Here is a 14,285-nt window from a genome sequence, read left to right on the forward strand (position 1 = left end):
CTATGAATCCTTGATTTAAACATGTGCAATCACTGTTTCTTTTTTTGTAAAGCAAAAGAGTCTTAAGTCGTAGTCCCAGTATGTATTTAAGAGATCGCTCTGTCATTTATGGAGCTGTTGCAGATGATTTAAAGAGTGAAGACGCGTTAGAGGGTCGATTGAATGGAGACAAAGACACTTTGGACGAGATGGATGAGAGCAGGAAGGAGGACAAAAACGGATACAAAGCCAAGTTCATGTTTAATATCGCCGATGGAGGTTTTACAGGTAAGACTGAGTCTGACTTTTTTTTTTTTTTTCATTGACCAAAACAGTGTCACCTGCAGCAACAGAAGGAGAGGAATGAAACAGAGCTGTTGAGACTATTGTCGAAAGTAACAGCAGAGACAAAGCTGTTGTGGTGTTATTTAGAGAGACAAATAAACACGCGGTGAATAATGCAACATCTGACAGGAGAAATATGACGGCACTCATGCTGATTTTACTGGGAAATAAATGGGTCTAAAAACCCTCTATTCACATCAAACTGTCTTGAATGTCAAAGGCTCACAAAGTCTCTCCCTAAACATTAGTTTACAGCTCGCTGTCTTTGCTTGTGACACTGTGGAACTCACTCACGTCTGCATGTTGTGTTTGGGTATTTACCTCCCTGTTTCACTTTGTGCTCCAGTGTCTCTCTACAGGTTCTTTATCTCAGAAGCCACAATGAAACAGCTGTGTTTTGTCATGAATCTTGTTTGTGTTGTTTAATGTGCTCTTGCTTCTCTTTATGTGCTGGAAACATCTTGAATGTTACTTTTTTGTTGTTGTTGTTAACAACTCTTTGTCTTCATCCTTTTTTTTTTTTTTTTTTGGACCGGCAGAGTTGCACACCCTCTGGCAAACTGAAGAGCGAGCGGCGCTGTCTTCTGGAAAGATGCACGACATCTGGCACCGTCGCCACGATTACTGGCTTTTAGCTGGCATCGTAACGTATCCTTTCCCAGCTGTAGGAGCGAGAAGCTCAGCATCTGGCAAAGTAATGTAATTACTTATGACAAGGGGGGGACCTGCAGGCAAAACACTCATATTTACTAACCGCGAGGAGCGACACGAAAATCTCTTTTTTTATTTGAGGAATTTTACGAGGCTCTGTGCTGCCATTTGTTTCCCTTGACCTTGAATCCATCTCAGACACGGCTATGCCCGTTGGCAAGACATTCAGAATGACCCGCGTTATGCTATTCTGAATGAGCCCTTCAAGACGGAGATACATAAGGGCAACTACCTAGAGATGAAGAACAAGTTCCTGGCTCGGCGCTTCAAGGCAATCCTGAGTCTTCATAATTAAAAATAACTACTGAAGGCTGAAATAATTCAAGGATTAAAGGATTTGTTGTATCTAAATGCAAATTGTCTCTCAAATTGTATCACCTTCTGCCTGAGTCCTCTGCCTCACACTCTGCCCTCCCCCCTCTCTGTAGCTGTTGGAGCAGGCTCTGGTGATTGAGGAGCAGTTGAGGCGGGCGGCGTACCTGAATATGACCCAGGACCCCAGTCATCCGGCCATGGCCCTCAACACTCGCTTCGCTGAGGTGGAATGTCTGGCAGAGTCCCACCAGCACCTGTCCAAAGAGTCCCTGGCCGGGAACAAACCTGCCAATGCCGTGCTGCACAAAGGTCTGTGGTTCGGTTTTAAAAATAGCAACAGTCATAATTATCACAATTTCTGCCTCAACCTGCCAAAGGCTGGTGCACTGGGGAAAACAATCCTACACCAATGACATTTACAGGGCAAAATGACTGATATAAATATTTCACAAGAACTCTGTCATTGCTGACGGATGCATGAAACATTCATTAAAGAGGCAAGGACACATTCTGCTAGGTTTTTAACTGCTAAAATCCTCCTATAATTATCAAATTTCACTGTTACTGTATTCATCTTTTTTCTGATGGTGTCTTTACATATTTTTAACTCGGGATAAAACACTGTAGAACACTGCAAAAATGACAATTATCAAGACTTCTTTTGTAACTGAATCATTGAAGTTGTAAAAAAAAAAGCCTGCCAGTGCACGTAGACTATTTGAATCAGTTTCTAATGCAAATCAACCTGAGCAGAGAGTTTCATTTATTTTACATTCTTTTATCCTCAAGCCCTTTACTTACCGGGGGGCATTTCTGTGTTTGCAATTAATTAGCACATCAATATACTTTTTGAAACAGTTATCTTTGTCATGTACTTTCACACAGAGCGTGAATATATTACGCAACAAAAAAGAGACAACATTCTTTCCTGTTTTTTCATGAGAAAAAGGCACCAACCAACCAAGTTGTGCTTATATTTATGAAACAACACAGAGGCTCCGTAGTCTGAACCAAAACGGTAAACTTTATTACTCCTTTCAACATTGACAAAGGCAGCGCAGACCAGATCCACACCTTCTGTTTATACCTTTCACAATAATAACCACAGACATCTAATATTAAAAAGGGGAGGATTTCACATTCCCCCTTGTTTCAAGATACAGCAGAATTAAAACAACATGTCGTTTTATCTCTCCAGACAGTAGAAGATCCTGTTTGACACAGTGGCTTCATTTTGTGTTAATTTGACTCACCGTCAAAAACATGTTTACAGCGATTAGTAAGAGGAAAGTTTGGGAAGAGGCCAAAGACTGTATAACACAGAGGCGCTAAAGTGTTTGAAAATGTTGCTGTCTGTGACCCTTATTGATTTATCTGTTAGTGAAACATTTGATGGCATTTAGTTCCTGGCAGTTGTTAATTTCAGGCTCTGGATCACACCATTAATTTACTTATTTTTTTAATGATTTGAGCTTATTTACACTTTGTTAATTTAATTAAAAAAATCTAATGTTTTTCATTGCAGTTGCCCTGTGGTTTCTCTCATTGATCTTTTCCTCACTAAATGATACCATATGTGCGGGGCTCTTTAAATGAGTGTTAACAAGTGAAACCATTTCTGATGTGGTGTGTGTCTTTGTGTGTGTGTGTGTGTGTGTGTGCTTTTGTGATCTTGCAGTGCTGAACCAGCTGGAGGAGCTCCTGAGTGACATGAAAGCCGACGTGACGCGGCTGCCCAACATGCTGTCCAGGATCCCGCCGGTGTCGGCCCGTCTGCAGATGTCCGAGAGGAGCATCCTGAGCCGCCTCACCAGCCGAGGGAGCGAGCCTCCGCCACAGCAGGTGAGACGGGGACACGGGGGTCGAGAAGGTCAAAAAATCGAATCAAACACACGCCCCTCTTTTGTTTGTAGCTATCTGAACCCAGTTCTGAGGGCCAATTTTGGCCTTATAAGATGGAAATAACATGTTGTCTTGCTGAGAATCACAAACCTCTTTCCCCCAATGGTTCAGACTTGGCTGAAATATTAATACCATGCGGTGAAAGCCGGTGAGGAAACAAGCCTCCCTAAAATGTGCGGCAGGGATGAGTGGATTCTAGAGATAAAAGACTCCGGCACAAAAACGTTGAAGTGTTCTGTAGTTACGACTCAGCGACCGCATTTATCCTTCAAAAAAACCTGTGGAGACTCCAACTCCCTATCCCCCATGGAAGCGTTTCCCCTGGTGCAATGATAACAAAGAAGAGTCTCCCTTAAGTTGTTTACTTTCACCGCTCTGCTCCTCGCTTTCAGTCCCACAGGACGGGATTGTCTCATTGCTCTCATCTCTCCTGCACCTGTTCATCAGTTGAGTCTTTTATTCTCGGTTATACAAGCGATCATCTCAGCAGAGCAGTGCGTTTGCTCATACACACTCTTGACTGTGCCTTTTTTTATTTTTCGGGTTGCTGTGCCAACCATTGTCGTAACCAGGGAAACAGTCGGCAATCTGACTCGCTCTCTGTTTTTTTTTATTTGCTTACTTCTCTACCGCAGGAAGAAAACTTGACAAATGTTGAATTGAAGGATTTAAAAAACCAGCTCTGTCGCTGTAATCCAAGACTTCTCTCCTGTTACTGTTATTATTATAATAATTATTATGTAACAGTTTAATGTGAAGTTGTAACACGCAGCGGGGATAACTCATGTTTGATTCTCAGCCTTTTAGCCAGGGCGGGTTCGGCTGCTCCCAGATGTACAGCAGCAGCTTCGGTGGAGGCTTCAGAGGACCGGGTGGTCAGCCCATGGTCAACTACAGTCAGATGCCTCTGGGACCCTACGTCAGCGGTGAGCATCCACATTTACAGTAGGATGTTGTAAAACAGGTGCGACTTGAGGTTGTTGTGCCACTTAAATGATACTATTTGCTTAGTCAAATTTAAGCTGTCAGCTGATAGAACTGAATTGTTTTGACAGACTAGACGTTTCTTTCTAACATTAAGCGGACATTTCCACAAGTTGCGCACAATTGATAGATAAGAATGTGGATGGTTTGCTAAAATGGAATTTTTGTGAGATTCTTGTCTGGTTTATTACAACTCAACTTCAGCTTGTCGTCATGTTTTGATCTTTCCTATTTGCAAAAATAAATCTGGCACCATCTAAAAAAACACAGTTATCATATATGACCACAGAGAAGCCAGATAGGTGGAGAAACACGAGCATTCAGACATGTCTTGAACAAACCCCCCTGGTGAGCCAAACTTATTTGAGTAATAACTCCACTGCCTTTTGTTTTCTCTTCCAAACTGTCCTATCTATCACAGCTAACAGACCGACGTCCTTATTCAACTTTGACCTATCTTACTTACCTTAGTTGCACACACAATGAGGGTTTGCAGACGTTTTTGGGTATGCTCACTTTCAAGTTTTGTTTTCTAATAAGATTCTGAAGTTGATGTGCTTGTTCTGTTTGAAAAATCCCATCTGAATCAAAACATTCTGTATGTCATAATTCTCACTGCAATATGTTAAGAAAAGTACCCGTTTGTTAAGTTGAACTGAACCACTCAGATATAAAACCTCTCTCCTCTTCAGTGTCCTCTAACGGCCCTCCGCCCCCTACAAGCCATCTGGACAAGAAGTCACTTGACTCCTTGAGAGACGTGGCTACGCCTGACCTCAAGTCAGGCAAGCCTAGTGATGTCATCTGTATTGAGGACTAGGACCGGCTCTGTGAAACTGACCCCGAGGTTAGAAACTCCCAGGGCTGGAATCTGCGTGGATGACAGCCGCCAATCTCTTCCGCCCACATCCTCCTCTTTCTCCCGCTCCCTCCTGAATTCAAGTCAAACTTTTTTTGATTAATGCAGATGTATCTATCTTAACAATTGCACTTTTATCTTTCCAGGATCCTATAGAAGTATTTCAGTAGATATTCGCTTTTTGTTAACCTGTTGCCGGAGAGCTGGAGGATTTAGGATGGGGGAAAATGAAGCAGCTTTTACCTTAAAGAGGATTTTTTTTCTTTTTTTTTCTCGCACTACGAGACGAAAGTCGAGCGAGCTCTTCATTGGGGCTCATTCTAATCTTGGAATGTGTGTTTTGTTCGCGCCTAGCCTCGACTTTTTCATTCTGCGTGCTCCCCCGTCCCCCCCCCCAATGCTTTTATCATTCTGCCTATTCACTGTACACTGTGACTGTGCCCCACTGGAGCTGATTCCCTGTGGAGGAGGAGTGGAGTTATTAAGGACGCCTTCACTCATAGCTTGATGGGAGATTGTTTTTTCCGGGGACCAATATTGTTACTTTAAATGAATATTTGTTTTGTCATTCATGTAGTGACCAGTGGATTCAAATATTGATTTGAAAGCATCAAAAACTAGTATCATGTATGCAGTAGCTGGACACAGTCTGTCTGAATCCTCTAAAGACTGCCACCCGCTGGTCATTTGGAGAAAGTAATCTCCAGAAAAACCTGCAGCTCCAGTAACCTGCGAAGGGGGGGTTGGCTTCTTGCACTGTATATACTCAGAGACTGCTGTTTATTTTACCTCACATAGGTCGGAACCATAGTGAAAACACGTAAACACGCGTGGAGGGAAACCGGGAAGCCTGGCTTGCCGTCGCACGGTGGAGATCAGAGCAGAGACGAAAGAGCTGCGGGAAGTCGCAAAAATGATTATTAAAACGCATTTCAGAGAAGTATTTCTGTGTATGGTACCAATATTTGTGATTGTTATTATATTTGAATGTTAGTAGTGGCTGTAGAGCTTAACCCTGGGGGCCGTGACCAGTGGGACTGCACTATAAACAGGAGCTCACCTGGTCCACATCCACACGCAGGGCTTTAATGTTCAGGCCTAAGAGTCCTGAGTGGAGAGTGGCTACTTTCCTTCTCTTACTTACATCCCAGGGACTTTCCCTTTTCCCCCCTTTCATTGTTAGAACTGAATAAGAACATATGTGCTTATGGCGCGATGTCACTTTAAAGTCTAGTAGCTTTTGTTTGCTTCTCTTTACGTTAAGGTAAAACTTAAGATGTATCTGGTCACTTGGTGCCATTAGAGAAGATTAAAGGAGACGATCCAGTACAGATTTGTGTATTTTACTTCACACCTGCGGGAATCTCAGAGGACCAGAAGTTGCACAGCATTAACTCTTTTAGACGACGTCTTCATGTTGCTGCCTATTGCTTTACCTGGGTGTGAAGACTCTTTAGCATGGCATAGCCACATATCTTGTGCATTCCATCTACTACTGTTATGTGCTGAAGTGGCGGTCCACCATGTGAAACGGTATTTTATAAATTGAAGCTTACTATATTTCCTTTTTTTTATGAAGGCATCGATCGAATGTTTGGACTCAAAGTGCAAATTGTTATTGAGCATATTTCTCTTTTTTTTTTTCTCCCCCAAAGACGAGTGGCATTACCTGTTTGTATTGTTACAGCCATTGACAGCACTTATTTGACTTTGTTGGGATGACGATTGTGATTGGACTAATCTAAAGTGAAGAGGTGGTGTTGTACAGAGTTGCTGAGCGTATTTTCTTACTCTCCTTTTGCAAACTTCAAACGGTTGTCCCGAGGTGCTCTCTTTCTGCAAAACCCTCCTCTCTCCCCTCTCGCATCATTTCTCAGACAACATGCTTTAACTCGGAATATTATCCGACTTGATTTTTCAAAAGCAACCATGAAATGAACCTTGAAGTGCATCACATGAGTTGTTTTTTTGAAGCGCTCTTCTCCGTTACGTGTTTTATCAGTGCGGTTTTGTTCATGCCATCGATTTACTTGACCATGACATGTATTAGGTTGCTCGACAGATAGAACCTCAGAAACATGTAAATACTTGAAAGAGATAAGTCCATCTCGTACAGATTTATGTATCAAACTGGAACAAAAAAAAAGAAGAAGATGAATGTCTGCTGGATGGTGTCGCCGTAGAACTGCAGAGTGCACCGTACGTGCTCATTAATCAAAACCATGTCCTTTTTCCCCCTCTGGAGCGACGACCACGAAGACGACGTCGAGAACACGGCGCTCCAATGAAATGCAATCAAACTGAAGTCGGTATGAATGTAATGTCTGTTAGAAAAAAAAAAGGCTTCAGTCTAATATTATAAATATGTTAACAATGTATGTACATGCTTATTAACATGGCTTCAAAAGCTACCAAAAGACCCTGAGAAAAGGCACCTTTGTTGCAGCGAATGCACAGCATGTGAAGCGTTTTGACGGTTCACTTTCGGGGGAGGCGGTAGTGTATCTAGCATTTACAGACAATGAGCTCCAAGCAGTGTTAATGGTTCTGATATTTGTCCTGTATAGCATTTGAATGAAAAAAAAAAAAGTGAATTGTCATCTTTTTATTTGTATTCTGTGTATTTGTTCAACGTGTTTTAATAAATCTTCTGGACAACAGTAACACTGCGTGGTTGTCTCTCCGCAGAGCGAATGAAGAGGCGTGCATGTGAATAATTGAGCTGCAGTGGAGGATTTACCTTGTTACCGCGTAACCTTGTCACAAACGGCATGAGCCAGCAGTGGTGTAAATGTGATTAGAGGCAGAAATAGAATCACTGGTGTAATCAGGGACACGGAGAGGAAACAGGCCATTCACAGAGCAGACACAGACCACAGAGGAGATACAAAGAGACAAAATAAATAGTGGCGGCATAATCAGATTCGAGATTCTCAAACCTGATTATGCGACCTCAATGCAAACTCGCCTCTTGTTTCAGTTATGTAACGTTAGCCTGCGCAACCTGTGCTCCAGGTTTTATGTTCTGCCGTCCCTGATGTACACAGCGCGATGTGTGTTTGCATATTTTTGTTCATGACTTTATTACGTTTTAATTTCAAGTCTTTGTTTTGTCTCCGAGACAAATGTCCCCCTGGGCACAGTAAAGTTAATTATTGATGATCTGCGGTATAGCTGCTGTGTAGCTAAATAATTGAAACAATGAGAAATGAACAGGCAACAATAATAAGATGAAATACAAGTACTTTGGCCAACGTCTAACCCAAAGCAACAAACTAAACTCAAACTAAAAAGGTAGTTAAATAAATCTTTGAGGTGATACTTTCTCTGCTTTAATTACTAGTTTTGCATCAGTAAAACTTGCAATTTCAGATCCTGTTCATATATTTATTTGCGAGTTGGATACCAGAGTGTTTGTTTAATGTTCATTAGTACAGTGTAGGCTCATTTACAGACTTATAAAGCTACATATTAACACAACTGGTTTACATAAAAAAACAGATGATGGCTTAAAGTTTGTGCTGCTTTTACATTTATTCATTCATTATAGACTTATATTTCATCTTCTCAGAGTTGTTATTAATAATTTTCTGAACAACAGGATACAATAAATGATATGATTATAAATATAATACTTTATGTAGCATAATGTGTGTAAGTGTTGAATGAATGAAGAATGAACACAGGCACTGCATTCTCTTTTATTTTATGATATTGTGCTATGTGTTACAGTTTTGTGTTTTCATGACTTGTGGGGACATACATCTGTTTACACAGTTACATTGTGGGGACTGACCTTCCTTATGGGGACAAAGTGCATGTCCTCACAATTTAAATCATTACTGTTTAGGGTGAAGACTTGGTTTACGGTTAGATTTAGGTTAGGGTAAGGGTTGTGTGACAACTGTGTGACAAAATGCATGTCCCCATAATGTAAATCATTACACTTCAGGGTGAAGACTTGGTTTAAGGTTAGGATGGTAGTAGAATTATGGTTAGGGTAATGCTCCAGGAAATTAATGTAAGTCAATATAATATCTCCCAAAATTATTAAAGCACGACGTGGGTTTTTTTGTTAAAATTTAGTAAAAAGTAAAAATGAGATAAAAAAATGAACCTATACGCTGGAAACAAACATGGTCTCTAAAACTACAGGTAGTGTTTATTTTTGTATACAAAATATTTGTCTTACGTAAATTATTATTTTGCATGAGCAAAGTATAATTTTGTCTTTAAGTTTTATCAACAAATGTATTGCTAAAAATGATTTGGTTTATCACCTTCTCTTGTTAAATCTCTGCCATGAGTGAGAAATTCTTACAGCTGACTCCAGCACAGTGAGAACAGTCAACTTCAATCCCACACGGAAGTGCTGCGAAACAGCATTGCCTCTAATTCCTTTTGTCCAGCCCACTTGTTCTGAATGACTCCCCTGATTGGTAGAAACACGGCCCCCTAGGCTTTCCATTGGCCGCATGCCTGACTTTGCCACTCTGCCATTGGCCAGCTGTATTTGTTAGCCCTCACCCTGCTTTGTGCTGCTGTCTGGACAGCAGCAGGGGTCTGGTGAGTGGGAGGGGGGAGAAAACCAAAGAAAGGACAGAATGAGAATGGAGGGGCTGAGTGGGGGGAAAGGACCCATCTAAAAAAGAGAGGGACAGAGAGGGGAGATAGAGGGAGGAACACAAGCAGAGAGGCGTGAGAGGCAGAGAGAGAGAAAGAGAGAAGGGAGGGAGCAGAGAGGGTTACCTCATCTAAAGCTGCTCGTGCACTCGGTGCAGGGGAGAAGTTGTGGGAAAGTAAACAGCACAGGAGAATTCCAATCTGTTTTCAGCCACTTGCAGCCCCCGAAGGAGACCATAAAGATGACTGGACCGGACCCGGCGGTGTGGTAGAAACTGAGTTTATGGGAGGCTACCAGGATTAAAGGGTCACCAGGGAGTGCCTGAAGCTTCTCGGAGGACATACTGCTGAAGCCGAGGAGGTGAGAGGCGTGTATATTTGTTGTCCCTCTAAACACTTTCCCTCTTTACTCCCTTCATTCTGTCCCTCCTCCTCCTCCCTCCTCACTCTCAGCTCTGCTAGCATGTTGCAAAGGCAGCAGCTTTGTCCACTGATGGAGTATCGTTGGGGGTGGGGGTGCTGGTCTGTGCCTCAGTCCGGCAGCTATAGGAGCAGCTGAGAGGACAAGGGAGGAGGAGGAGAGGATGGGAATGGCTGATACCGGTGTGGCCCTTTTTTTGGGGGGGGGGGGGGAGAGCACACACCATCATGGACGATTACACCTGAGCCTGCCTCAGAGAGAGCCGGCGTGGCTACAGAGCGCGAGGCCTTGTTATGATAGCAGCAGTGCCTGAGACAGACACCAGGAAGGATGAGTGAGAGATCGGCGGCTTACCCCAAGACCAACACACTTCTGGCCGGCTGTTTTTCTGCAGCACTGCACAGCTCTCTCACAGCTTCAGGCTATTAAAAAGAGATTCCCTGGCCCGCGCGGTTGCTTCCCGGAGTACAATAGCCCCTCCCAGGATGGATTTCATGCTGCCTCTATGCTCTGAGGGGGAGGCTAAGGGACCTCTGACCAAGTCATTTGCATTTTAAGCTAGGGCCCCGTTTCTGCTTCACTTGCCGGATGTCCAAGTGCCCCTTTTTTTTTTGGCTATAAAGAAACTCCATGGACTCACTGTATCCGATTTTTTTCCTCCTTACTCACAGTAAAGCACTTCCAACTGACATTAACAATCCATGCATGCATGGCCTGCCCACAAAGCCTTCCCTATCAATGGGAAGCATTTCCCTTCTGCGACACATTCACCCAGGAAACCTTGCTCTCGCACAGTCAAATATACACATGCAAGGCCGTGGTGCTCAAGTACACAATCAGCCATTTGATAGTGGTGACACGCCAGCCACGTGTTTCGAAGGTGTACTGTATTACACACTGACTACATCCCTTTGGGATTGTTGAATAATTAACTAACAGGAGGAATTCAGGGATGTTTATAAGCGGAGGCTTACGTGCGCTATTTAGTCGTCCAAAGTATCCTCATACAGCAGTTCATATGATTTAAGAGTTACTCCTCATTTTTTGTGCGTTTTCCTACGATAGTCCAGCAGCTCGTGTGAATTTCCGCTCGTTGCATACAGTCTTGTCAAAATGAACTTCCGTCTTCAAAGGAAACAACTTAGTTAGGTTTAGGCAACAAAACTAGTTGATGAGGCTTCGGGAAAGATCCTGGTTTGGGTTAAAATAACTACTGAAGTGGTGTTACTTAAGTTTGTTTGACCCAGCCACCTCAACTCCTAACCAGCCTGTGAGGGTTTTTGCTGTCTTTATACTTCCTGGTTCATGAGTACGTGTATTACAAACTAATTGATATTGTAAGATAAAATTAAAATGACAGCGCATTCATTTTCGTTGGTATAGCTACGAACGCTGCGTGAGAACATGTGTCGTCACACTTGCGTCACGTCAACCAAACTTTACCTTTTGTTTCAAGGCCAAAGCAACTCAACTACACTGACTTAATGAATAATCATGAGCTAATGTCTTGAGCGTGAGCGAACACTGAATTGCAGGTCGTTGGCCAATATTTAAAAAAGCATTCCACTACGTACACGTCCTGAATAATGACTGAACGCTTTCATTCAGGAGTATATTTTCATAGGTGATATCTGATTTGACTGGCACGTCAAAAGGAGCAGCCGTCCCTCTTTTGCACTGATGAAAGTGAAAGCAGGCCTCGCTACCTCAGGTTGTACATCAGTCAAACACAACGACTGATGCCAAAGGCAACAATTGGCTGTGGGAACACAAGAGTTTAGTCACCCGCCAAACACTGAATTGTCAGAGACCGTTTTCATCAGATATTTTAGATCTGCGTAGGTGAAGATCAAATAACGATTGTTGTTCTGAGTCGACGTTGTTGTACTTAGTAGTGTAGCAACATCGGGCTGAATTTGGGAGCTCTCAAAGGAAACTATTTGGTTTTATTATTCTTCAAATGAATTCAAATATATTTAAATTTGGACACTTTGATCTTCGTGTTAACTATTTATAATATACGTACACAAGTAGTACATCTACCATACAGGATCATCACTCAAATTGAGATCAGTACTTCAAAAGAGACTTACTTGGGGTGAAATATTACAGTTCCATGAGCAAACACTTTGAAAGTAAAAGCTTTTTATTAAAAAAGGGCAGATTTTTAATAAATGGGTTTTGTCACTCAATCTGTGCACTTGAACATATGAAAGGGGAATTCCACAGACACACATAAAGGTGACTACGCTAGTCATGGGGATAACGAAGCCTGTGAAACAGTTTTATTGCAGTTCTTTAGTTTCTGGAGAAGCCGTGTCAGAGATTCTCTCGAAAAAAACGTGATGCCATGTCGGCCTGGAGTTGCAACCTGGAAGTGTGGCGTCTGAAAGGCGTGGGCTTGTACCAGGCAGGGAGGGTTTAACTATTTGTTGCACCAGGGCAGCTGCATTCAAAGTTGAACTTTTGATTAAAAAATGTAGACAACTGCGACTTTTCAGTATCCCCCGTCATCCACATCATACTTTACATGGCTACATTTTTTCCAGCCTGTATTTGTTCACATTTGGGCAAACTGGCATCATTAAAAGTAAGCCACATCAGCAATTCCTATTTCCAATGTGTCCTTGAGTATTCACATCTACAACTATTATTGGAAAACGTGATGATTTTCAGGCAAGTTCTGTGGTTATAATGAGCGTCTTTTTTCTGATTTCTAAATGATACACATCTGAGAGAGTATCCTTGTTAAGTGTAAGTCACATTGAATCTAAAAGTGTTTTATTTCTGTTTGATTGGGTTACGACTCCGAGAAGGAGTGAGATTTTTGATGCTAATTGCAGCGATCAGTGTTTTACAGTACCTGCTGCTCCACCTGCTGGCCGCACTGATTAGTGGGCCAAACTACAATAACTAACCTCACCATCTTTTTAGACAGCATGCACCTGTCCATTTCACCTCTTTGATTCTCATCTCTTCCTCTGTGTCACACGTTGCAGTTTGAAAACCTCTGCATCAGGGGAAGTGTAGGATCGATTGCTTTTAGAACTTGATCCACACTAGCAAATAAACGTCAGGATACCCCGGGCCTCTGTTGCATTCATCTTGACTATTCCTTTTTTTCAGTTTGTCTCTTGATGAAAGTTGAATTGCCGGAGTACCACTTTTAATGTGCAGAATGTGCACAGATATCTATCTGAGTTTAAAGAGAGGAGTTTGCACTTTGCTAACATTGGACAAGTGAGGTGACTAACAAGGCACCAATCAAAAAGTTCCTGCAGTCCTTAGAGTAACTCATGACTTTCATTCATTTCTACTGGCTGTCAGGAAAGACGGCAGCAGCTATTAAACATATCCTCCCCTACATAAGTTTCTGTCTCAGCCTTCAGCAAGTGATGGATTAGCTAATCATAGCAATAATGCAACAAGATGAGGTATTCTAATGAAAAGTAAAATACTTTATATTATAACGGTTTTGCATAATGTTGCAGTTGAAATTAAAGTGGTGGAGGTGGAGTGGGATTGGTATTGGAAATCCAGAAAGACTTCAACGGAAAGATGGTTGTTGAGTCGTTGACATTGATCAACGACACAGTCAAGATTAAGATACAGCAGTCACTTTGTGTTCCAGGGTTTATTAGTTATCTTCAAAGAGTAAAGTGGGTGGTACAGGTCTGAGCCACCCACTGCATATGTTTGATAATGCAAAAATGTGGGCAAGGGCCAGAGAAATGAAACCACTCAAACTGATCAAACTTTCTAAATGATGAAAGCCCTGATGCAGCGTCGACAAATGTATATGACGGCTACAATAGCTTGGAAAATAGCGATATGGCATGTGGCACTGAATTTGATGGTTTTACTGTTTACCAGACCACAATCGAGACAAGAATTACACCCCGCATTCCCTCCGCCTCACTTCCTGCCGCTGGGAGACTACTTTGCCGGGAGGAGAGCGGGCGCCACTGTCGACACTCAGCCAGAGCAAACCGTAACGTTAACGCTTTTTCCTCCGGACCGTCTGACTGCTCTACTCCCGGCTGTAGTCTCCAAAAGGCGGGGTGCAGGGACCCCGGCGCGGCCGCTGGTTACCAGCCTGCTGTTCTGCTTATTTTCTGTAACCAGCGTAACGTTAGCATGAAACCA

General features: G+C 42.5%; 1 protein-coding gene across 1 annotated transcript in view; it reads left to right on the forward strand.

The window, feature by feature from the left end:
* chd5 (chromodomain helicase DNA binding protein 5) overlaps positions 1 to 5,056 on the forward strand; it is a gene marked incomplete at both ends in the record, with an annotated part of 42,919 nt that extends 37,863 nt beyond the window's left edge. Inside the window, 7 exons of the mRNA XM_079184191.1 lie at positions 124 to 267; positions 864 to 972; positions 1,174 to 1,306; positions 1,464 to 1,659; positions 3,029 to 3,192; positions 4,052 to 4,178; positions 4,929 to 5,056. Coding sequence (XP_079040317.1) covers positions 124 to 267; positions 864 to 972; positions 1,174 to 1,306; positions 1,464 to 1,659; positions 3,029 to 3,192; positions 4,052 to 4,178; positions 4,929 to 5,056 — 1,001 coding nt within the window. The remainder of the gene's footprint in view (positions 1 to 123; positions 268 to 863; positions 973 to 1,173; positions 1,307 to 1,463; positions 1,660 to 3,028; positions 3,193 to 4,051; positions 4,179 to 4,928) is intronic.
* Positions 5,057 to 14,285: the final 9,229 nt, after the last annotated feature.

The sequence above is a fragment of the Pholis gunnellus genome, assembly GCF_910591455.1.
Source record: "Pholis gunnellus genome assembly, chromosome: 3".
In the NCBI taxonomy this organism is placed as follows: Eukaryota; Metazoa; Chordata; class Actinopteri; order Perciformes; family Pholidae; genus Pholis; species Pholis gunnellus.